Below are 23,995 nucleotides of genomic sequence, written 5' to 3' on the forward strand. Positions count from 1 at the left end.
GATACCGGCATAGACCTTCTTTGACCATGGTCCTTTCCCTACCTCCCTCATTTTCTCTCTGAGCTTCTCAGTCCCTTGGAGCCCACATTCCAATGTGTATAATGTGTCATTATTATATTTCTTTGTTGACTCCCTTGTCCCTCTGTCTCTCTCTCTCTCTTACTCTCTTTTCTCTCTCTTGTTGGAATGTCTGTTCCATGGAGGGGCAAGACTGTTCCCCTCTGGTTGACATGGTCAGTCCTTAATAGCTGTTAGTTGGATGAGTAGTACCTCAATGAAATGGCCTGCCATCAGTAAACAGACGGGGTGGGGGGTGTCTGTGTCTGAACAGGAGGGGTGTTTGTGTTATCTAGTTGAGGGGAAAAAACTCTTGCTAGAGAAGGAATTTTTCTTTCTTTCTTTCTTTTTTTTTTTTTTTTTAAAGATTTTATTTACTTGACAGTGAGAGATGCAGAGAGAGAGAGGGAACACAAGCAGGGGTAGTGGGAGAGTGAGAAGCAGACTCCCTGCTGAGCAGGGAGCCCGATGCAGGGCTTGGTCCCAGGATCCAGGGATCATGACCCGAGCTGAAGGCAGACGCTTAACGACTGAGCCACCCAGGCGCCTCAAGAGGGAAGTTTCTAAGAGGTGGGCTCCGAGTATGGTGGGAAGGACATAAATCTTTTCTTTATATACCTTCATCTAATGTGGACTGTAGGTACAAATACTTATGTAATAAAAAAATCTGGCCAACAACGACAAGAAATCAACAAAGGGAAAAAAATGGACCCAGTCAGAGGGAGCATCAGGATTTGAACCCTGGTCCTTCTGGCTCGCAGCCTACGTTCTCACCACACCCAGCCCTTTCCACTGCAGACTCCCAGCAGAGCCTCACAGCAGTCCTCAGCCGAAGACAGAGCAGGAGCTCTTGGCTCTTTGTCTTTTATTCTGTGAACTGAGGTCTCATTTACAGACAGTAAAGCAGGGGACAGTCTGAGGGATTGCTGCACGCGTCTCACCCAGACCACACAGAGAACATTTTGAGGGCCCTGGAAGGTTCCCTGGGGCCTCTTCCGGGCCGTTACCTGGCCCCTGCTTTCAGGCACCCATGCTTTGGAGTGCCTTCCCCAGGGGTTAGTCCCTGCTCTTGAACTTTTTGTAAATTCGGTATGAATGGAATTATAGCATAGGAGCTGTTTTTCTCTGGATCCTTCTGGCTTCTTTCAGCATCAATGGTTTGGTTCATCTGTGAGGCCACAGGCCTCAGTGGGCTCTTCCTTTTCATTGCTCTGTAGTATTCCATTATAGCAGTGTGCCACCAGGCGTCGGTTTCTCCCTATGGATGGACTTGGGGCTTGTTTCCAGCTTTTGGTGATGGTGAGAAAAGCTGCTGAACACTCCTGCTTGTCTTTTGGTGGACACGCGCACTTATTACTGTAGGATGCCCACCCGCCGGGTGGTGGGATAGAAAGCTCATTTTACCAAGAAAGAAGCTAAGGAGTCTTCAGAAGACCCAGAAGGGAAAATGACTTGCCCAAGGTCACACAGTGACTCATGGGGGAGCTCAGCCAATCCAGCCCACCTCTGGCCCTCTCCCCCACTTCCTACCTCCCTCCCCCTCCCACAGTGTGGTCTGCTTCTCACCCTAGCCCTGTGGGTAGGGTGGTCAGGCAGAGGTCAGGGGGCATCAGGAGGTCTCCTTACACTGGGCAGTGCCACTGAGTGGTTCTTGCTTGCATACCTCCTTCTCCGTCCTTGGCCCTGGGCATGGCAGGCAGGCCGCAGTTTGCCTTCCTTGGCGGTAGGTGTTGGGACTGAGGGGGAGCCGTTGTTAGTTATTGGCTGTTGGGGCCTGGGCAGGCCAGGCAGAGGCTAGGACTAGCGTGTGAAGGCCGCCCTGGGGCCTTTAGCCTGGGAGTGTGTGTATGTGTGCGTGCATGCATGGGCACGAGGTGTGAGTGTCCTGTGCCTCTCACACTCGCTGTGCTCCCGGTGGGTGCAGGAGGGTGGGGCTGCCTGGCTCAGACCCCTTGTTGTGCTGGAAGGAGCCTGGCAGAGTGGCTTGTTCTGAGTTGGTGCGCCCCTACTCCCAACACTGGCTCTGGGGCTGCCTCCTCCCAGCCCGGCTGGGCCCAGGCAGCAATGTGTCTGCCTCTTTCCTTGGCACCCACCACCCAGGTCTCCGACGGGGGAGGCCATGCCTTTAGCAATTTCCATGTCCATCCTGCCTTTTGGCCCGGAACTATACAAAGGCAGGGACAAAAATTAATATGGGCATCCCAAACCACTTTTTTTTTGAATGAACCTTTTAAAAAAAAAATTGAGATAGATTATACATACCATAAAATGTACCTGTTTAACCATTTTTAGTTGTACAGGTCACTAGCGTGACGTACATTCACACTGTTGTGTTACCATTGCCAACATGTCCAGAACTTTCTCCTCTTCTGAAACCGAAGATTATACCCATTGACACTAACCCCACATCACCCTCCCTCTCCTGGCCCCTGGCAGCCATCTTTGTCCTTCCTGTCTCTGTGACTTTGACTACTCTAGGTCCTTCATGTAAGTGGAATCATACAGTGTTTATCCTTTCGTGTCTGGCTCATTTAAACATTTAGCCTAATACCTTTAAGATTCATCTATGTTGTAGCTTGTGTCAGAATTTCGTTCCTTTTTTGAAGTTGTAATTGTTCTTTTGAGCTTATTTTATTTTTAATTTATTTTATTTTATTTGTTAAAAAGTAATTTATTTGAGTGAGAGAGATCATGAGCTGCAGGGAGGGGCAGAGAGAGAGAGGGAGAAGCAGACTCCCTGCTGAGCAGGGAGCCTGATGTGGGACTCGATCCCAGAACCTTGGGATCATGACCTGAGCTGAAGGCAGACAGTTAATGTACTGAGCCACCCAGGTGCCCCTGAGATTTTCAAAATACCTCGGATCTTCAGGATTGAGTGAGGGTATTAACTTGATGGTGGGAGTGGGAATAGAGAATGTTTATTCACATTTACTAGGAGAACAGTCCTTTCCCCGTGTTGTCTCATGTAGTCCTCACCACATCCTTATGAAGTAGGTTCCAATATTATTTTCATTTTACAGATAAAGGGATTCAGCTCAGAGAAGTCCAGTGACTAGGCCAAGGTCACACAGCAAGTCTTCGGTCTGCCAGGATGGGCCGCCAGTCCGTGCTGCACAGTCCGTGCTCCTCAGTCCCACCCCCATTTGCAGTGTCCAGGCCAGGCTCAGAATTTTTCCTTGAAACCTTGTCTGTCACCTCTCCCTTGCTGAGTGTGGAGCTGATCGGTGCCGGCTGGTGCGGAGGAGACGTGGCAGGCGGTCCCTTCCCCCTGGCTGGGTCCCCGTTCCTGTGTCCCAGCTTCTGTTGAAAGCCCCTCTATGAAGCAGTCTCCCTGGGCTCAGCAGTGATCTTCAGGGATGGGGTCCTCAGTGCCCCCGGCCCATGGCTGGCAGAGGCCGCTGGGTCCAGGGTGGCTGAACGGCAGGATGTCACTCTTGGCAGAACTTTCCCTGGACAAACAGCTACCAGGAGCTTCTGGATCAAGAGGATAGATAAACAGGAAGAGGGAGAAACTTCAAAATATTTTTCTTCCCCTGCTGTGCCCTGGTGTTTTCTCCCTGCCCTTCCCTTGGTCACCCGAGGTTTGAGGTGGTGGATCTCTTCCCTGGCCAGAAGCTGCCCAGAGGCCTGGAGAGTCACAGCAGGCATGTTTTAGGTTTTAGGGTTTCAAGTTTAGTTTTGCCTGATGGGCTGGGATCAGCCTGGGCGTCCAATGTGTCCCTTGGCACTCCTGGTACTACGGATTTCTTTCCTTCTCTGTTACAGAGAAACCCAGAGCAGTTGGAGATGCTGGGTGGCGGTGGTGGTGGTGGGGGTGAGGTCTCCTGAGCTTTGGGCACCTGAGTAATAGTCTTTGATGAAGTGGTCCCTCCATGTGTGGCCTCTTCCATGCAGCCCTCTTTGTTTAACACAGGGCATCATCATACAGCTCTGCTATTGCTGCAGTCTATGCAATAGTCACCCCACAAAGCAACATCCTGACTCTTTGGCACAGTTCCCGAGGCATTTGGGGTTCAGCCTAACCCCACCCTGTCCTGTATTCTGGCCTCACAAGTACCTTACTACTTCTCGAAGCCACTGTACAGTGCCACACATTTCTTTCTCCATGCTGTATCCTTCATGCGGGATGCCTTTCTTGTCTGTCAAATATTCCTCCTCTTTTAAGGCCCAGTTCAGTGGTTTCCTCTTCCAGGAAGCCTTCCCTGAGTTCCTGACCCTGAATTACCATTTGTGCAGCTCAGTGTAGAGGAAAAGGTCCTGGAGTCCTTGTCTTGTGGTCAGCCCTCTGAGCCTCAGTTTATCTGTGGATTGGGGATAATAGGAGTGGGGAGAGGAGAAAGCCTGATTCTCTTGCCCTGGCTCTTGTGGAGTTGGCTAGAGCCCAGGGGAGAATGGCCCTCTCAGGGTTAACTCCCAGCCATGCTAGGGACGGAAGCAAGGGCGACAGAGTGTGAAATGAAGTCACTTCCTTGCTGGGGGGTCTGCCATGTGCCTGGCCTTCTGCAATAAATCCTGTTTCCTCCTTTGGCCTCCGTGTGCCCACCCACTCCTGGCTCCCATGACCCTGAAGGTCCCCAGCAGGTGGGGCTCCCTGTGGAATGTTGGCCTGTCCTTCATCCGGTGAGGTCACTTCCTGTCTGGATCAGCCACCCACCTTTCCTGCCTTGGCCTTCCACGTGGAGGTTTCATGGGGATGATGGGTGTGGGTTCCAAGGGAGGCTACCTGAGGTCAAGTCCAGTGTCCAGCCTGCGCTGCACGCTGGGAGCATGGATGGCCAGAAGGGCTCTGTGTGTGTCCCCAGGGCTGTCACTCGGCCTCCTGGGCCCCCATTTCTTCCTCTGTGGAACCTGGGGGAGCCTGTATATTTCCTATGCCCTGGGCACTGACTGGGTCAGACCAGGGCATCCATGACCTCATTTAACCCTTTCTCTGCCACAGGGAAACTGAAGCCCAGGAGCTAACCCAGGCCTCTGGTTGTGGGGGGCAGGGCTGGGGTCTACCCAAGTCTTGCTGATTCTGAGATCCTAATGATTTCCACAGGAAGGTGTTTAGCTTTCCATCACTGGCAACTCAGGAACACCCTGTCTTCCGAGCTTTTCCTGTGGGGTCAGGTGCTCTTTGGGCCATAAGGTGGTTAAAGAACCAGGGTTGTTGCTGGGAGCGGCCATACTGTGTAGTTCTGTGATTTTACCCTCTGTTTTCTATCAATAGTTTTTGTTCATCACAGAAATGTCAAGAGAGGTGCTCTGGGGTGGGGCATTGGGTTAAGCGTCCGACTCTTGGTCTCTGCTCAAGTCATGATCTCAGGGTCTTGGGATCGGGCCCTGTGTTGGGCTCCCTGCCCAATAGGGAGTCTGCTTGACTCTCTCTCTCTCTCTCTGTCCCTCCCCATCAGGGTGTGCATGTGCTCTCTCTCTCTCTCAAATAAATAAATCTTAACAAAAAAGAAACATCAGAGAACACAAAGATACGCAGGAAGATTAGAAGAGCCATCTGTGACCCCACTTTCCAGTGATAACCACACTTCACCATGCATGTTTTGAGATTTATCCTTCCAGAAGCTTTTTCTATGTGTATGTATGTGTGGGCCCACGTGTATATATACTGTGTCTTTTTTTGGTAACTAAACACACAATAGATATTTTCCTATGTGAGTCAATAAACTGTTACTTCTTGCTTTTGAAACTTTTAAGTTGGAGTTTCACGGGGTGGGGGGGGGCAGAAAAGCAGGCACATCACAGGTATACACCCCGATGATTGATTATACAAGATTAGCACAGCCTTCACGGCCTCCCCCAGGCCGTTCTAGCACCCCAGATCCCTGCACTTGTCGATGTCCCCTCCTTCCTGCTCCAAATGGGACGTTTTGTCGGACTTCCACCACCAGGCATTAGTTTGGCCTGTGTTTGAGTTTTAGAGGAACGGAATCAGACAGACTGTGTTTCTGTTGGCTTCTTTTCCTCCATGTTCTGTTAAGTGACAGTCGTCTGACACTCTGACCATTTTAATGACCGCACAATGACGTCCGCCACACAGCGGACTTTGACCACGTTTGATGTGAAAGATGTTTTCAGGCTTTGGCTAAACTAAGCTAAACTATGTCGAACATTTTTGCGGCCATATCTCTGATGATTTCCTTTGAATCAACTGATAGGAAAACTGCGGGATCAAAGGGTTGCATGTTGTTAAGGTATTTAAGAATTATTGCTAGATTGGCCTCTAGGGAGTTGTGCAAGGTGCATCCTGCCAGGTGTTTTGGGGGGAGCCTGTCCCTGGCACCCACATGGATGCTGGGTGTTTTCATGCCCTTGTATCTGTATGAGAGAGGCAAGGTGGGGCATTTCATACTTTCCAGTTTTAATTTTATTTTTTTTAGATTAAAAAAAAATTCATTGGACAGAGGGAGACACAGCGAGAGAGGAAACACAAGCAGGGGGTGTGGGAGAGCAGAGAGCCCGATGCAGGGCTTGATCCCAGGGTCCTGGGATCATGACATGAGCCAAAGGCAGACACCGAATGACTGAGCCACCCAGGTACCCCGTTTTCCAGTTTTTAAAATACAAGTTAGGTTGAGTGTCTTTTTCTCACATTTATTGTCCATTTATATTTCTTGGTTGGGTTTTTTGGGGGTTTTTTTGGGTCTGTTATACTCTCAAGGTATACTTGTTTTTCTGCTTGAGAAGAGCTGTATTGAATATGATTAATAATAACAAAAATATCAAAAATATCTTTATCTGGTTTACCATTTGCCTTTTAGCTGTAAAGCTGACCATTTTTTTTAAATGTAGTCTGATCTACTGATGTTGAACTGTATGTCTTCCTAGCATTTTGTATAGAAAGTTCTTTTCTGTCCCGAATTCTCTTCTGTCACTAATGTGGTGTCCTTTCTAGTATGTCATTGTTCATCCTTTGGCACTCCCTTCAAGAGCATGATGTTAGAGGACGATGATATGCCCTTGGAAGCGCTCTGCCACCTGTGTGCTCTTGGGCGGTTATCCAGACTCTCTGTGCCTCACGATCTGTACCTGTAAGGTGGGACAGACGCTAGTACATGTTAACCAAGGGTATGTGGGTGTTAAATCACAGCTATTTGCAAACTTTTTAGCTTCGGACCTCCTTCTTTTACACTCTTAAAAATTAAAGACTCCAAAGAACTTCTGTTTATGTGGATTATATACATAAATTGATATTTACTATATGAGAAATTAAAACTGAATATATTTAAAAACATACATGTATAAGTTTATTTAAAAAAATAATAACAAACCCATTATATGTTAACATAGATAAGGTGTTTTTTCTTTTCCCTGAAATCTGAACTGTGTTTTCCAAAACAAAATACAACGTGAAGAGTGACATTGTATTGCAGTTTGTAAATCACTTTAAAGATTAAAAAAATTTTTTAAATTAATTAATTAAAAAAATAAACATATAATGTATTTTTATCCCCAGGGAACAAGTCTGTGAATCACCAGGTTTACACATTTCACAGCACTCATCATAGCACACACCCTCCTAAAAAAATTTTTTTAAGTACTCTGTACACTCAATGTGGGGCTCAAACTCATGGCCCTGAGATCAAGGGTCACATGCTCTACTGACTGAACCAGCCAGACCCCCTCTGCAGATCACTTTCTTGTCTGGTTTAGTAACACATGGATTCTCATATCTGCTCCTGTATTCAGCTCTTGTGATATGTTGTTTTGATTGAAATGTATGAAGAAAATCCAGCCTCACACAGATAAGTGATTGGAAAAGGGAAAGATATTTTATTAGCCTCTGGATATTTTCTTCTGAGACCCCATTAGAATTCAACATGTGATAGCTTCTTAAAGGTCATTTGAAATGTAGAATCTGCAACCCTGTTAATGAATTTTTCATATTTCATTATGCTAAGATGCATTGGATTGTCTTATGAATGGATTTTTGACACAGGTATGGTTGTGTCACATCACATATTGATCATTGGGAAAATACTGGCTCACGGAGTTACACAGATCTTCTGAATGTGGATACATTTCATTTCAGCGACGTCCACAAATTACTTATGTTAGTATCACCACCTGTAGCATTGCGAAGTCTTTGTGTTTTGGGATGCTGTCAGACTCATGATGGCTGATGCAAGTTTTCCAAAATTCGTTTGTTTCCCTTAAAGCTCCAACTTGATCCTTGGCAACAATGATCCTTGAAAGGGCAGGCTCACTTTGCTCCGTTTTGAGACGATCTTTGCTAGATACCCAGTTGTGAGTAGCCAGCGTTTGTCTGTTGGCCGTTCTTTCTGTGAATGCAGAGGCTGGTTAGGCTGACCACTTGGATAGCCTCACAGGTGCCTCTCCCTCAGACACCTGTCGTGTCCCCCCAGCAGCCCAGGTACACGCTCTGTCATCACACAGAATAGTAAACACTTGTATATGTACTTAAGCCCTGGGCTTCAGTGAAATTAGTTTTACTGTTTCATTAAAGACTTTTTAAAAAAAATATTTTATTTTTAAGTAATCTCTACACCCAGCATGGGGCTCGAAGCCGTAACTCCAAGATCAAGAGTTGCATGCTCCATTCATTCATTGAGCCAGCCAGGTGCCCCTCCCTCATCAATGACCTTCTTAGGTGACACGGGCATATTTTGTCACTGTGAGTGACGGGTGGCCTGGTTGGGGGCCAGCACTATCTCTCCTGCTGAGTCTCACCTGTGGCTTCTGCACTATCAGTGTCCTCGCTCATGGTGAGAAGGCGATGCTACTTAGTACTGTCCTGAGACTAGTCTTGACCTTGCGGGCACCGGGAAGGCACTGAGGACTTGGGCTCTCCAGAGCATGCGGTGGGAACTGTGGGTAAGGTAGAAGGGAATGGCCTCCGCGCAGGGCCTGGGCTTCTCTAGGGCTTCGGGCCATCTTGTCCGCTGCCACAGTTATCCTACCCCCCACCCCCCGCCCGCTAACAATCTGCAGAGCGCACCTTGGGGTGGGGGTGGGGATGTAAGCCACTGGGTAGTTCATCACTTGTGATTTCACATCCTGCTGAAGCTGCTGATGTGTTCAGTCCTTGGGAGTGGGTGAGGAGTCCAGGGGATGCTTAGGTGCCCCTTTCTTCTTGTTCCTCTGGGAGGCAAGGAGAGTGTGAGTCAACAAGAGAGACCCAGGGGGCTCAGCCGGGCAGTTCTCCTGCAGCCGTCTGTTTCTCAGACGGGCTCTCAGAGTCACCCTCCCCCCTTCCTGGCCTGAAGGGGCCTCCACAGCCTCTGGCCTTCATGTCCCTTCCTCATTAACCTTCTCTGCCATATGGAACGCAGGAGTCCTCGTCCTTCCCCAGGCTCCATTTTCTTATGCTGGTTCAAACAGGCATGCATTTACTGAGCGCCTGCTGTTTGCTGGGCCCTGGACTAAAACCCACCTGTGCTGTCTCATTTGTGCTCACAACATGCTTCCTATGGAGCTGATCGTTCTTTGTTGTTCTTTAGAAATCTGTCCAGTTTTGTTCATTTCAGGGGCTACTTTGTGCCAGGCACTGGGGTACTGTCGAAGGCCAGCCTCGTCCCCGGCCTGGTGGGCTCCTGGAGGCCACGGCCGTGTGGGACATGGCTTGGGGGACATGAAGGAGGCTCCCTGGATCAGGGGCTGGGGGTCAGCTAGGCAGGGGGAGCAGGTGGGACAGGAAGCTACGGCGTGAATGAGCATGAGGCCGGTGCGTAGCTTTCAACCTCGTTTGCCTCTCAGCCCAGCCCGCTGGTGTGTGTGCCATCGCTCGGAGGATAAGCGGCCGGCATTGACGTCTTGGAGAGCTGGCCTCGCCATGGGTTATAGTACGAATTTCCAAGGGCATAGTTTCTACCTTACATAGATTCTAGAACACCCCGGCCCCACCCCCACTCCAATAAGATGCACCTCGACTTTTCTTATTAGTTTTGATATTGTTAATTATTTGCAAAGCCCCGTTGAGATGTCTGTGCCAGGGACTGTAAGAATTTCACTTTGGCTAAAGTTTGGAGAACAAGGCTGGGAGCTGGGAGCACGAGGCTGGAAGGGGAGGCTGGGTCTGGCTGGTGGAAGTTGTGGATTGCTGTGTAGTTCCTCCTCAAGTCTGAACTGAAGTCTTGTAGGCTGATAGGTCTCCTCCGCTTGGCATGCTTCCTACTGTGGGGCAGGAGAGCTCCTCCTGGTCAAGGTCTTTCCCAGCCCTGGATGGACGTGCCTGGGGAGGCAGGTGGGCAGGCGAGGGGGTCAGAGACCCCCCGGGGCCTCACCCTGCTGTCCATTGTCTCTGTGACTGTGGCCGGTTGTCTGGCCTACTCTGGACCTCAGTGTCCACTTCTATAAAATGAGAGGAACAGACAGGGGACTTGAAGGTGCGTCTGACTCTGACTCTGAGATCCATTTTGGTGTACAAGGTGGATTTGCACTGTGTGTGTTTGTGTGTGTGTGTTAGGAGCGACGAGGCCCCTGCCCTCAGTGCAGACCTGAGGGTTTTGCCCTCCCCTCCCCCGCCCCCAGCTGTCCCCAGCCCCACGCTAGGGGACCCTGCAGCATGGTGACTTCCGTCATGTTTGTTCTGCCGCCCAGGCAGATGTTTCCGGCAGCTGGCCACTCAGCCTCCTGCCCTATTTTTAGCTCCATTGTTACCCACCCCAGGCATCTGGCTGCCTGGGGTGCACATGACAGGCCGTGGCCCTGGAAGGGGTCCTCTTCTCTGGGTCCAGCTTGTTCCCTGCCTTCCAAGGGGTCTCTGGTTTAAGTTTCCCATGGTCTCCTGGGAAAGTGAGGGTGGCATCAGGAGAAATGGGAGAGGGTGGGAGGATGAGGCAGTGAAAAGAGCCCCAGCTGTGGAACCAGAGGCCTGGTTCTGTTGTTCTGTTGTGTAGTGAATCTGAGGCCTCAGTATTCCCATCTGCCGAATGGCACAGTGGCTGGCACTTCTGCCTTTCTCAGAGGATTGTTCTGAAGTGGAAATGAGGTTGTGAATGTGAAATTTATTTAGGAAAATGATCTTTGGAACCAACAGCTGTGGTGGGTTCAGCTTTGTAGGGGCCCTGGAGGAGCACTGGATCCAGAGCAGGGAGATGGGGCATGTGTTTACTAGACACCAGGGCAGGGAGCTCAGCCTGGGTCACATGGGACCCAGGCTGCACTCTGGAAGGAAGAGGGGGCATTGCCATCAGGCATTGGTGGAAGGCATGAGGGGATGTGGGTGCAGATGTCTGAGGACAGACGCGTGGGGGCAGGGAAGGGCTGGATGTGTCCTGAGAGGCCTAAGCGGGAGGGGGCTTGGAGCATCTCTGGCCCATAGGTCTGGAGCTCTTCCTCCCTAGAGAAGCTGTGTGGTGGGGCTGGGGACAGGAGGTTCTGCATCGCCCTTCCTGAGCTGGCCGCTAGCTTAGCGGGTGTATTGCACAGTGAGCTGTGTTGCACACTGGACTTTCATCAAGGACTGAAAGGTCTCAGCTGCTAAAAGCTGGAAAGCCTTCCATCCCACCCAGCCCCCTCACTTTGCAGATAGCAATGAAATGTGGCCCAGAGAGGGCTGTGCTTAACTGGAGACCTCTTGGAAAGTCCGGGCTGGAGAGGAACGTCTCCTGGGGCTTTTGCTGCTCTATACCATAGAGATCGGGGTTTGCCAGGAAGGTTGGGGATGTGGAGGGTAATAGGGGGTACTGAGGGTAGGAAGGGAGGGGTCTTGAATGCTGGGCAAGAGAGTCTAGACTGAAAGCCACAGAAGTAGAAGGATGGGGACAGAAGTAGAAGGATGGGGACAGACCCCAGAATTGGGTCATGGATTTTCACAGTTCCCTAAAAGCAGACCTCAGGCCCCCAAGATGTTACTGGAGGTCAGAAGTGGGGGTCCATCCTGAGGTATCACTGGCCCCTTGGGGCCCAGTCCCTGGAAGTGGCCAGGCAAGTATCAGCAGGCCCAGAGACCTGGGTGGGGTCTCAGGAAACTAGATTTCTACTGACCTGGAGATACCCAGATGGCCAGCTGCTTGGAGCTCAGCCGGTGAGCATGTCCTCCTTAACCCTGTTCTCTCCAGGTCTTCCCCACTGGGGTTTTGCCTCTCCTTTCCCCCAGTCCCTGGTGCATGGAACCTGGACACAGACAGTGCCTCAGTCTCTTCCAGGAGCAGGATGACTGCCCTCCCAGAGCCTACTGGGTCCCCCCATATAGGGAGTATGACATCCCCCTCCTCTCACTCCTTTCTGAAAAATCCAAGAGGCAGGGGCCCTCTCATCCAGATAATACCTTCCTGTTTTCCAGAACAGTCCAGGAGGGCCACAGAGAAACTGCAGATGGAGAGACACCTGTAGCCTCTCTCTGCCTTTTCAGAGTAATGGTGGCCAAGCCTCTATCTATAACATGGAACAAATATTTAGCTGCTTGGAACTTTCCAGGTCTCTGTGGCTGACTTGGGGAGAGCTGCTGCCCCACACCATCTGGCAGTCGTTGGTGCTCTGATGGTCTTTTGTGTGTGTCTCCTCAGCGACCCTATGGGCCCTGGTGGCCAGAGACAATGTCTTCTGTATCCTGTGAACCCCCATGCCCCAGCACTGGCTGGGTTCACAGGATCTTGGTGTTGCTCTACCTGACTGTTACAAGCCAGGAAACTTGACATTCTCCTGTGAGAGGGGAAAGAAGTACGTTCTGTCTTGTTGCATGTGGCGTGTGGTCACTGAGGGTCAAACCTAAAAATACTGGAGCGCATTAGTCAGGATTAGGTTTGGCTGCGAGTAACAGGACAAGCCAAATAACAGTGGTTTACACAAGATGGAAGTTTATTTCTATGTCCTGTCCAAACCCAGAGCTTTGCAGCCCACGCCTGGGGTGGCGGTTCCAGGCCATGGATTCCTTGGGAAACTTGACCACTCCCATTCCGAGGGTGTGGCTTCACGTGCTTGTGGTTCAAGATGGCTGGGAAATGTCAAGCATCGCATCTGTGTTCCAGACAGCAGGATGGAGGAAGAGAGGAAAAGGGGCCCTAGGGAAGATTCTGGAACTTGCCACATGACACGACCCCTCGTGTTCCATTAGTTGGGACTGGTCATGGGTACCTGCAGGGCATATGGGGAGTGGTCTCCTGCTCATCGTCTGGCTTGTTTAATGGGTGGAAGCATTGTGGGCATTTTGGTCAAACCTGAGGATGCCCCCCAGGCTGAGAAGTGGGATCAGGATTTCTGGGGCTGTGGAGTCTCCCCTAGGGACATTCCCCCCAGGGAGGTCAGTCTTGGGACATTCCTGCCCCAGGGCCAGCAAGAGGGAGCAGAGAAGCTCTCTGGGGGTCAGAGGCAGCCCAGTGGCAACGGTCAGAACAAAGGATGTGGGCCAGCCTCTCCTGAGGGGGTCAGAGTCTGCCCGGGAAGTGTGGCCCGTGTCTGGGCTGCTGGGGCCCGAGGGAGAGGACAAGCTCCCTCACTGGATGGTAGCCAGGAGGCCAGGGGACTCACAGACTTGGGGACTCATGGAGGGGCTGCAGGAGCTGTGACAGAGGTAGATCGGGTGCCACCAATACAGTGCTGCTCCAGGGAGCAGGCTGGGAGGTCAGGGAGGGCTCCAGGACCCTGTACCTGCACCTCACCTCAAGAGAAACCAGAGATCTACACTTCTGTTCAAAACCCCTTGATTTCCAAGTACTGGCAGCTAATTAGAGTGGAAAATCGCAAACCCGCAGGGATCAAGCCAGTGGCACACAGGACAGCTTTCTGCCTGCGGATGACAACCTCTACCCTCTAGACCAGATGCTTCCTGAGTCTTCAAGGGGGAGGACTTAGGGGGAATGTATGGAAGACTCACTTCTTGTGAGACAGCTTGACTTTTTAAAAATTTCATTTAAAAAATGTTTTCATCCCCAGTTTTGTTTTGGAAAACTTTTAAGCCTACAAAAGGGAGGAGAGTACTGTTAGTGAGTTAGTGTCTGTCCTCGCCGGTGGCTGAAGTTTGCTCTGTTTGCTTGTGTTCTCTGTCTCTCAACCACCTAAAAGTGACAGACATCAAGGTGCGTCATCTCTGGACCCTTCAGCCTGGGTCTCCCAGGAGCACAATATCCACAATATCATCACACCCAAGGAATTAACTTATTTGTTCCAACACGCCATCCATATTCAAAATTTCTCATTTGTCCGCAGAATGTTCCTTATAATCTTTCCTCCTTCTCTAATCCAGGTTCCTGTAGAGACAGAGCTTTATGTCAGGCGGAGCTGACCTACAGGGGAGGTACAGAGGTGGGAGGGCTCCCCAGGCTAAGAGGCAGGAGGCTAGGGGTGCCAGAAAGGACCCTTTTCCTTCCCAAGGGTCCCAGATTCCGCAGAGCTGACGGGAGACCTTTCTCCGTCCGTCCGCCGGCTGTTAGGGGAGCCAGGAGGGAGGCTAGCCCTCCCCCCTGCAGTGTTTCCCAGCTTGGGCGCTCCCTCGGCAGAGGGACCTGCTGTCACTTGCGGGTCTCCCACTGGCCACAGCTCCTCAGCTACCCAGTCACTCTGCCCAGTCTGCCCACTCCTGGCTCCAAGGCCACCCCATACTGTCATCTCAGGGGGTGACAAGGATGTCTTGTGACTCCTCCCTGCTGGACCTGGGACCCTCGAAGGCTAGCCCAAAACTCCAGGCCCATCCTGGTGGATGGCTCTCCACCGGCTGCATACTGGGGAATGTTTCCAAACATTCTTCCAACTCTGGTTTTAACTTGTAGATCTTTTTTTTTTTTTTTTTTTCCAGTTCAGAAAAAAGTGGAAACATTTCAGAAACATACAGTGTAGCAGATGAGGGAGGTCTCCTGCCATCCCAGACCCCTGGTAGCTTTGCTTTATATGCTGATCTGCTGGTTTTCAAATGGAGGAGGCTGAGGGCTGGAGGAGGTGGAGGGTTAGGTCTGGGTGACACTCAGAGACGTGAGGCCATGTGCTACAAAGCCGAAGCCACGTGACTCCGTCTCCCCTGAGCTGCGGAGCCTGGGGAAATTCCTGTTGTTGGCCTGCTTCCCTGCGGCCTCTTCTGTAAAGTGGGGGAGTCACAAAGTCTCTGTATCACCTGGTTTTGAGGTGGTTGACATTCGCAAAGCTAAAAAACTCACAAAGATATGAAAAATCCCACCAGGCTGTATGAGTGCCGTGATTATTATGGGAACGTGGATGGCAAGGGGCAGCGGCCCCTGGAGGTGGTGGGGGGACAAAGACACAGAGCTGGGGGAGCACAGTGTGGGGGGGTGCAGGGGCACCCACGTGAGGAGCCGTGACCTTTGTCCCACTCTGAAACCATTATAAATAACTATACTTTAATTCCACGTTCCCAAAGTAATCCTGTTGGTCCTCGGAAACTGAGAAAGGATGAATAAGCCAAAGGAAAGTAGATAAGGTCACTTGGTGCCCCCACTCACGAGTAAGTAAACATCCTTAGTATCTTTTGTGCCTCCTTGTTGTGGGGTGCGGCCCTTGTTCCCATCAGCACGAGCCAGGCAGGGTGGGGAGATAACGAGATGGAGCCGATTTGTTCCGTCATTATGTGTGCAGCCCCTCCCCTGAGTCAGGCAGCGGACGGAGCCAGGAAGGACGCAGGATGGCCCCTGCCAGGAAGAGCATGCTGTGGAAGGGAATGGAGTGTTCCATCTTGCAATGATCACAATGGGCTGCGGGTGTTGAGAGGTGGGGGGAGGGGTGGGTGGTGGGTGTGTCATCAGGGAGGGCTTCCTGGAGGCACTGGGCTTTAACCTCAAGGGGTGGGTGGACTGGGGGAGGGTGGGAGGAGGAGGGCAGTCCAGGTAAGAGCAGGATGGTGTGGGAGCTGCTTCTTCCTCACACTCTTGAGAAGGACTGAGACCTGCTCCTTGGTGCCATCTGCCCGCTCCTGCGAAGCCTAGAAGCTTCAGGTGCCTGAGGCTGGTCAAATGCTCATCTCATAAATATTTCCTGAGCATCTGCTAGGCGCTGTCCTGGTGCTGGGGCAGCGATGTGGACCAGTCAGGCACTGTCCCGGCTTGGAGAGGGACTGGAGGAGGCTGAGGGGTTCCCATAACCCTATCAGTGAGGCAACTGGGAAATAAAAGGGCTTGTGGATGGACAGAGACTGGTGTGGGGTGCTGTGGGCAGATAGCGTCCCCAGAGGCTCAGAGAGGCCTCCCTGAGGAGGGACATTTGAGCCACGAGCACAGGAACGGGTGGCCATGTGAACAAGCTGAAGAATGTTCCAGGCAGAGGGTGCTAGGGTGCAGCCCTCATGAGGAGGAGTGGGCTGGGGGTGCTGGAAGAAGGAGGGGCCAGTGGCCAGGACAAGCGGTGAGTGAGGTCAGAGGGGCGGGGCCTCCTCAGCAGGGGACGGGGCTGGATGTCCCTGTGTGACCTGATTCAGGGTTTTACAGGATCCTCTGGCTGCTGCACGGAGGATGGATTGTGGGGGGACAGGAACGGAGGACAGGAGCTGGTGATCTGGACCGGGTGGTGGCAGAGGTGGGGGGAACAGGAGGGGGCAAACCTGTTCTTCTGTGGGGAGAATCCCAGAGTGGGCAGAGGACTTGCCCAAGGTCATGCAGAGCAGGGCTGTCTGGGTTCATGGTGATGGCCAGGAGCAGATGGGAATCTCCCTAAGAGAGCTGCCACATCGAACGGAAGTGGAAGTTAGATCTGTGTGTTATACCCGCTCTGCCCTGTCACTGGCTTGGGATGGGAGCCAGCGGACCGCTGAGCCCACCAATTCCTCCCAACCGTTCCTTTCATAGGCCTTGTCTGTGTGAGGCCCCTGGCCCCATGAGGGAGGTTCAGATCCAGCAGTGGCCAGGAGGGGGTAAGGGAAGGGGTGGTGGGGAGAGAAGTGCATGAGGTTGGGGCCCCTGGGAGGGGAAGGGGACTGTAGACTCCCCCTGCCCCCCAAACGCATGGTGACCACACACCCTGATTTGGCTAATTACACACTCATGCATTATCTGCTCAACACCATCTCCCTGTGCTCCTGACACAGTCTTCCCCTTTGCTCAGGCTGGAGGGAGCCATGGCTCGGCCAGGGAGCCTGGGCATGGGAGGCAGGAGCTCTGGCTCTCAGTTCTGTCCTTGTGACTTGGAGCACCCCGAGTTCCCTCACTGGGTCTCTGTTTCCTCATCTGTGGAGAGAGAGGGTTGGACTAGCTGACCTCCAGGGGCGTAGCCTGCTCTGAAGCTGCTTTTGGGAGCCTTTGGTGACAGCTGGTTGTGTGGTTCTGGGAGTCACGTCTTTCCTTGAGGTGGGACTAGGGATTTTGTAAGAGGGTCTGGGTCCATCCTAGTAGGCAGGGAGGGAGGACAAAGGAACAGGCTGGGGTCAGTAGCTGACGTGCAGCTTTCCACTTCAGTCCTGAGAGCCAAACTCTGCTTTGGAAAAGCCTGCAAGGTTTGCCAAACCTGGAGGTCATGGCTGCTGCATCGGGACAGGGACAAAGAAGGTGAGGACTTGCGAGCTTTGGGTTACAGATGGGGAAACAGAGACCAGAGTGGGGACGATTCAGTTCTACGGAGAACCAAATGAAAAGAAACAGACTTAAACTCATGTTGCTGTTTTGGGCCGAGGCTTGAAAAGTCTGCCATTGAACCTCTTGCCTGGCCTCCTTGCTTCAGCACTTCCTCGGCTTGAATGCTGCCATTGACGAGAAGCTCATCACTCTGCAGCCTGGACATTTGTACTGTAACATCAGGCAGTCAGTTGATGAGCTGGAGCTCATGTTCCAGCTCCTAATGCTGAGCTGTTCCTGGGAAAACAAGGTCACCTCTCTGCCCCGGGTTCCAGAGGGCGGTTTCTTTTCTCTCCGGAATGACTGCGTGTGGAGGCAGGCGGATGCATGTCCTCATGGGGGAATTCCTCAGACACCGTGAGAGCTGTGGTCCAGATGATTCTGTGGCTTCTTAGTCGCTGAGGGCTTCTGTGGGTGAAAAGGGGCTGGGAGTCCTTGATCCCGCCATGGGGAATTGGGCATCTCTCTCCCTCTCTGGGAGGCTGTGTCTGGGGTGCTCTGGCAGAGAATGGAGTGGATGGGTAGGGGTCCAAGAGGGAGGAAGGGAGGGTGTGGGGCATGCTCCGGCTCTCAGGGTCAGCTGTGAGGAGGCAGGAAGGCAAACTGGGAGGAGTGGCTGACAGCTGCTGCTGTCCGCCATCCTCCTCCGAAAATGGACACAGTAAGGCTAGGATCTTTGGGCTTGTTGGATGCCACCTACTCTGTCGGTGCTTTGAAGTGTTAACAAGCAGATGCAAAGGAGAAGGTGAAAGGGGCCTTATGTTTGATGGAGAATATCCTTTTTTTTCTTTTTTTTTAAAGATTTATTTTATTTGGGGGGCCTGGGTGGCTCAGTGGGTTGTGTCTGCCTTCGGCTCAGGTCATGATCTCAGGGTCCTGGGATCGAGCCCCGCATTGGGCTCTCTGCTCAGCAGGGAGCCTGCCCCCCACCCCACCTGCCTCTCTGCCTACTTGTGATCTCTCTCTCTGTCAAATAAATAAATAAAAAACCTTTAAAGAAAAAGATTTATTTTATTTATTTGAGAGCGAGAGAGAGAGAGAGAGAGCATGAGCAGGAGGAGGGGCAGAGGGAGAGGGAGAAGCAGGCTCGCCACCGAGCAGGGAGCCCGACGCGGGACCCAGGACCCTGAGACCATGACCTGAGCCAAAGGCAGACGCTTAACCCACTGAGCCACCCAGGCGCCTCTGGCAGAGAATATTCCTCCCTCAAATTAGGGCTTTCTTTCTTTCTTTCTTTCTTTCTTTCTTTCTTTCTTGCTTTCTGGCCAAGAGCCCCTCTAGCAAGCTGGCAGAAACACATGAACCCCCTTCCCAGAATGTTTTCAAGTGCACAGACTGTACGGGCTTACAGAGGAAGTAAGTTGTAGTCAGCTATGGAAACACTAGAAAACAAGTTGGTGATGTAGTAATACATGCCATCAGTTATTATTTTGTGAACAAGATCACCGATGAAGTAAACGAAGGTTAACTTTTATTTTGTGACCAGGCTGTTGTCGCTCAGCTCAGGTGGGGACATGAAGCTAGAGTGTGCCTTTGATGGGCACATGTCTGCACGGCAGACACCCACGTCAGTGTGATTGTCCTTTCGGTCTCAGGCCTTGAGAACCTGTTTGCAGATGGCACGGCAGCATCTTTTGGGCTTGCCGGGCACAGTGAGGATAGGTTTCATTCTGGGGTCCTCAGGATTCACCTGCTCGTAAGGTCCCTTGTGAGAACCTGGGGGCTTAAGACTACCAGGCACACATTTGCCCAGAGTTGGCGAGTCAAGGCACTTCAGCGCCTGTGGGCGGGGCCCCGGGTCCCTGTGGCTTTAAAGGAGGGATGATCTCCAGCCGAGTTTCCAGACACCTGCACGGCGCGGTGGGGTATAAACTGCCCGTGAGTTTCATGGCAACCATGTCCCAGGCTCTGTCACACAGTGGGGACAGCAGCCTTCACTCGTGATCGGATGAAGTTCCAGACTAGCATAATTGTTTATAAACCATCCAGGGTCCATGGAGCGGGTCTTTCAGTCCGCCCACACCCTGTCCTGCCCTCCATTCTCCCCCCAGGCAGAAGTTTGAGCACTAGGGACCTCGCTAACACACCCCCTACCTTGCTGACCACCTTCCCTGGTAGTGGGCAGTCGTGGCGTGACCACTAGGGCCACCAGTCGTAGGAGCTAAATCCGTTTGGATCTGGAAAAGGCTTTTGGACCATGCCATCCCTGCTGTCGTTTTAGGGCTGGGGACGTGGGGAAGTTGCTTGGGGTCCTGCAGCCTAGGACCAGCAGGAGGAGGCCCCTGGGCCAGTGAGGCTCACTCCAGGCAGGGTGGAGAGAGGTTTCAGGAGGAGTTTTACAGAGTGGGAGGCCTGGAGATCCGGGGCTTCACCCTCCTCTGGACCGTTTGGAAGCCAGTCAACTTTCAAAGGATATTGTCCATCCCCCAGCCCTGGAGCCTACAGCTGTGCACATGGATATTGTCTCCCAGTGGCCCTGATGGGGCTCCAGCTGGGGCCTGTTGTCGCCTGTAGAGCCCATGAGAGAGTGGGGGGGTGGCTGGAGCTGGAGCTCTGGGGGTGTCAGCCACAGCTCAACCCAGAGCGGGCAGCTGTGGGCACCTACTGCCTCCTGTAGGCCCTTCCCATGTCCTGTCCCTCATGCCCTTGTCTGCGACAGCTACCCATGCTCCTGTTCCTGGGGGAAACTCTTCCCAGCCATGCCTTCTCGGCCCAGGCTGCTGAGAAGGTCTGGAGAATTTCGGTGAGCGGCGTTGCCAAAGCAAGTGAGGTGGAAAGAACTTTCTGGCTCTCCTTTCAGCGGACTGGGACCCACTGCGGAGCCCCTCTTGCTCTCTGAGCAGCCTGTGCTTCCGTTTAGGAACAGAGAGGCTCATTCTGTCCGCCTTTGGCAGAGACAGAGAGAGAGAGAGAGAGCGAGAAAGGGGGAGGGGGAAATTGGACGGGGTGTGGTGGGGCTCTTACAAACACAAGGTGTGCATGTTAACAGCCATGTTGCGTGGCTGCTGGGAGTTTTCAAGGATGACAAGGCAGGGCCAGAGGGAGAGAGGGAGCCCTCTCCAGACTGGAGAGGGACAGGACAGGTGGTGGTCTGGGAAAGTTTGAGGAGGGGTGGATGAGTCTAGTCACTGTCTAGACGGTTCTGGGAAGGGGGAGTCTGAGTGTTCAGGGCCTGGGGACGCTCCGCCTTCCCACTGACCCGCTGAGCCTCTGCCTCCGTCACCCACTTCCCCGAGGTGCTGCTGCTGGTTTCCAGAGGCCAGGGTAGAGGGAAGCATGGCTGGCTCCAGCAGATTGCATCGTGTGGAGCAGCTCACCTCGGGCTGAGGGGCTGACTCTGGGTGAGGGAGTCTGGCGTCTAGGGAACGCTCTCTGTGCCCTCCAGCAGCTCCTCCCCTATCTCTGGCCGTTTCCCCAGACGTTCTCTGATTTGTTCTCAGTATGCTTTAACTTTATTACCTAGTGTTCAGAGGAGAAAAAGCAAAAGGAGATGATACAAATGAACTGTCATCCCACTTGGTGATAACTTACATGAGCATCTTGACATGTATCTGCCAGGGTTTTCCACCGATACATTTTCATGAAGTGAAACGGAATAGCAGCCTATCCTCGCCTTACAACCCGTTCCTTCTGTCCCTGCGTCCTCAATGCCTTTCCAGTCCATCAGTGTGATATTTTCAATGGCTGTTGAACCTTTCACCTTCGAGATGCCCCTACTTTATTCAGCAGAGCTGCTGTTGTTGACTGGAGGGGGGTTCCCGGGGCTTGGCCATTGTAAGTGACACTTCCAGGAGCAACACAACCCGGAAGCCTGGTTTTTGCGGACATCCTTAAGTATTTCTCTGGGAGAGAATCCCCCTCCCCCAGGGATTCACTGCATCCAGCAGGGCCAGCCTGCCTCCTGCACGTGCAGGGCGGAAGCTTTGGCTGTGATGGTGATACTGATGATGGCGTCAAGTTCAGGGGCCTGGCACTTTCACTGAACCCTTGGGTGTCCCCAGCCTCATCTTGTGATATTCATGACTAAACTGTCCTCCTGCATCCTATTTGCATCCACGTTTTCTCCCCCTCTTTTTTAAAGATTTATTTATTTTAGAGAGTGTACACGAGCGAGCGAGCGAGAGCATGAGCAGGGGCAGAGGCAGAGGGAGAGGAGAGAGACTCTCAAGCAGACTCCCTGTTGAGCACAGAGCCTGACGCTGGATTCGAGCTCATGACCCTGAGATCATGACCTGAGCCGAAACCGAGGTGGACTCTTAATGGACTGAGCACCCCCTACCCATCCGCATTCTTCAGAGCCAAGCCTGACTTCCCTCTGCACCTGCCCCAGGTCTTCCCACTTCTCTCCACTCTGGGAGCCTGGCCTCCATGGGGCCTGACCCAGTCACTTAGAGCCCTAGGTCCTGCTGACCTGGTGTGGAGGGTTAATTAACCCCTTCCTGACACTCATCTTTTCGCCAGAGGAGTATAACCGTAAGGGGTCAGGGGCTGTGTCTTTCTGTCCCTTTATGTCCATTACCCTCCCAGACCAGTAGTCAAGGGACAGGTACACAGTAGGCACTCAGTGAACAGGTGGGAGACAGCACACCTATCTTCTGTTTCCAGCTACAGGCTGAGCTGGCTCTTTCTGGGCCTCAGACTTCGCATCTGAGCAGTGGGGGTAGAGGTGGGCTAGGTCCTGGCCTGCCGTGAATTTTCTCACCGCTTCTGCCGCCACATGCCTTCTCATCCTGCAGGTCTGGGCTCCTGAGGCTGCCAGCGGACTATGGGCACCACGGCCAGCACAGCCCAGCAGACGGTTTCGGCGGGCGCCCCCTTTGAGGGTCTCCAGGGCAGCGGCACAATGGACAGTCAGCACTCGCTCAGTGTCCACTCCTTCCAGACCACGGGCGTGCACAACAGTAAGGCCAAGTCCATCATCCCCAACAAAGTGGCCCCCGTCGTGATCACGTGAGTGGTGGCGGGATGGGGGTTTGTGTGACTGTATCCCTAGAAGACATGGTGGGGGCAGCTGCCCAGAGGAGTGGTGGCATAGAGCACTTAGTCTACAAATCACTTTCACAGATGAAGATACTGAGGCCCAGAGAGGTTAAGCAGTTTGCCTGGAGTAACACAGCAATCAAGTGGCTGAATGGGTCTCTGTTGTGGGTCTCTTAGCTCATGGCACAGGGCCAGGAAGCATGGAGAAGGAGGAGTGGCTGGTTGGGGGACACCTTTTTGAAAATCATTTTTGGCCGAATATTTTCAAAGGGAGCTTACAGACGGAGATGAATAAAATTTAAAGATTTTTATTTTTCACACCTAGTAATTATGGTTCGAAACTGGGGTTAATACCAGGTTGTGAAAGAGCTGTGGGCTCAAAAAGCTGGCAGCTCTTGGTCACTTCTCTTAATTAGGTCCTGGAGGGGTTTTCCTGGAGGAGGCCGAGAGGGGGTTCTGGTACCATATTTTGAGACACGTGGATACACCACGTGCGTCCAGAGGAACAGGATCCAGAAGGGGGCTCTGCGACCCTGTCTGCCCTGTGGTGTCAGTGAAGGAGTGGGTGCTGGGAGCCAGAGGCCAGGAGAACAAGAGAGGCATGGGCTCTGTCTCCTGGTGAATTGGGAAGTTGAATCTGCCTCTGGGCCCCTCCAGCACGCAAGATATAGGACATAGTGAGCTAAGAACGAACTGTGTTCCACACATAGAAGTTTGGCAGAGACCTAGCAGGTGGGACTTTATGTGTAAGGAGACCTAAGGGGTGGGAATAGTAAATTGGCCTGCTGGCTTTGGGGCCTGACAGGAAAATTAGGATCCCAATCCACTACTGTGCTTGCCATAAGGGGAAGAGAAGAGACGTTACAGACAAGAGACTTGATACGTAGTCTCTCTGCCAGAGATGACACATGGAGGTTTGGCCCTTGAGGGCTGTGTTGGAGACACATGTCCTGGGCCTTGCTCTGTGACCTCGAGAAAATCCTTTTCCCTCTCTGGGTCTTGTTTTTCTTATCCGATCACATGGGGATGACGAGCAAAATACTTAATGAAGTGGTGTGGTTCAGAACAGTCTTGGGCCTGCCGGAGTGGGACTGTGTGTGCCTCCTGGATCCAGCATGAGCCCAGCACCCTTGGGATTGTAGCGGGTTTAGTGGGAACGGACCTTAAAAATCATCCATCACAGGGCTTGGCGAACTGTATCCTGTGGGCCAAATACCACCTAGCGTCTGTTTTTGTAAATAAAGTTTTATTGGAACGCCGCCACTCCTATTCATTTACATACTGTCTGTGGACGCTTAACACTGGAATAGCAGAGTTGTAGTTGCAACAGAAACTATGGCCACACATAGAAGTCTGGCACACACATAGAAGTTAAAAACTATGTATTTAAATCCAGTTTTCACACCTGATCTAAAACATATTAGATCAGGAGTCAGCAAACCTTTTATATCAAGAACTGGACAGTAAATTTTTACTGTCAGTAAATTTTTACTGTCCAGTTCTTGATATAA

At 52.2% G+C, this 23,995-nt stretch overlaps 1 protein-coding gene across 4 annotated transcripts in view; it reads left to right on the forward strand.

The window, feature by feature from the left end:
• Window positions 1-23,995, forward strand: part of PALD1 (phosphatase domain containing paladin 1) — an 87,881-nt gene that overhangs the window by 32,221 nt on the left and 31,665 nt on the right. For all 4 annotated transcript variants that reach the window (XM_059397648.1, XM_059397650.1, XM_059397647.1 and 1 more), the window contains exon 2: window positions 22,241-22,454. In XM_059397648.1, coding sequence (XP_059253631.1) covers window positions 22,270-22,454 — 185 coding nt within the window. In that variant the 5' untranslated portion in view covers window positions 22,241-22,269. The remainder of the gene's footprint in view (window positions 1-22,240; window positions 22,455-23,995) is intronic.

This window comes from Mustela nigripes, chromosome 4, assembly GCF_022355385.1.
Source record: "Mustela nigripes isolate SB6536 chromosome 4, MUSNIG.SB6536, whole genome shotgun sequence".
Classification (NCBI taxonomy): Eukaryota; Metazoa; Chordata; class Mammalia; order Carnivora; family Mustelidae; genus Mustela; species Mustela nigripes.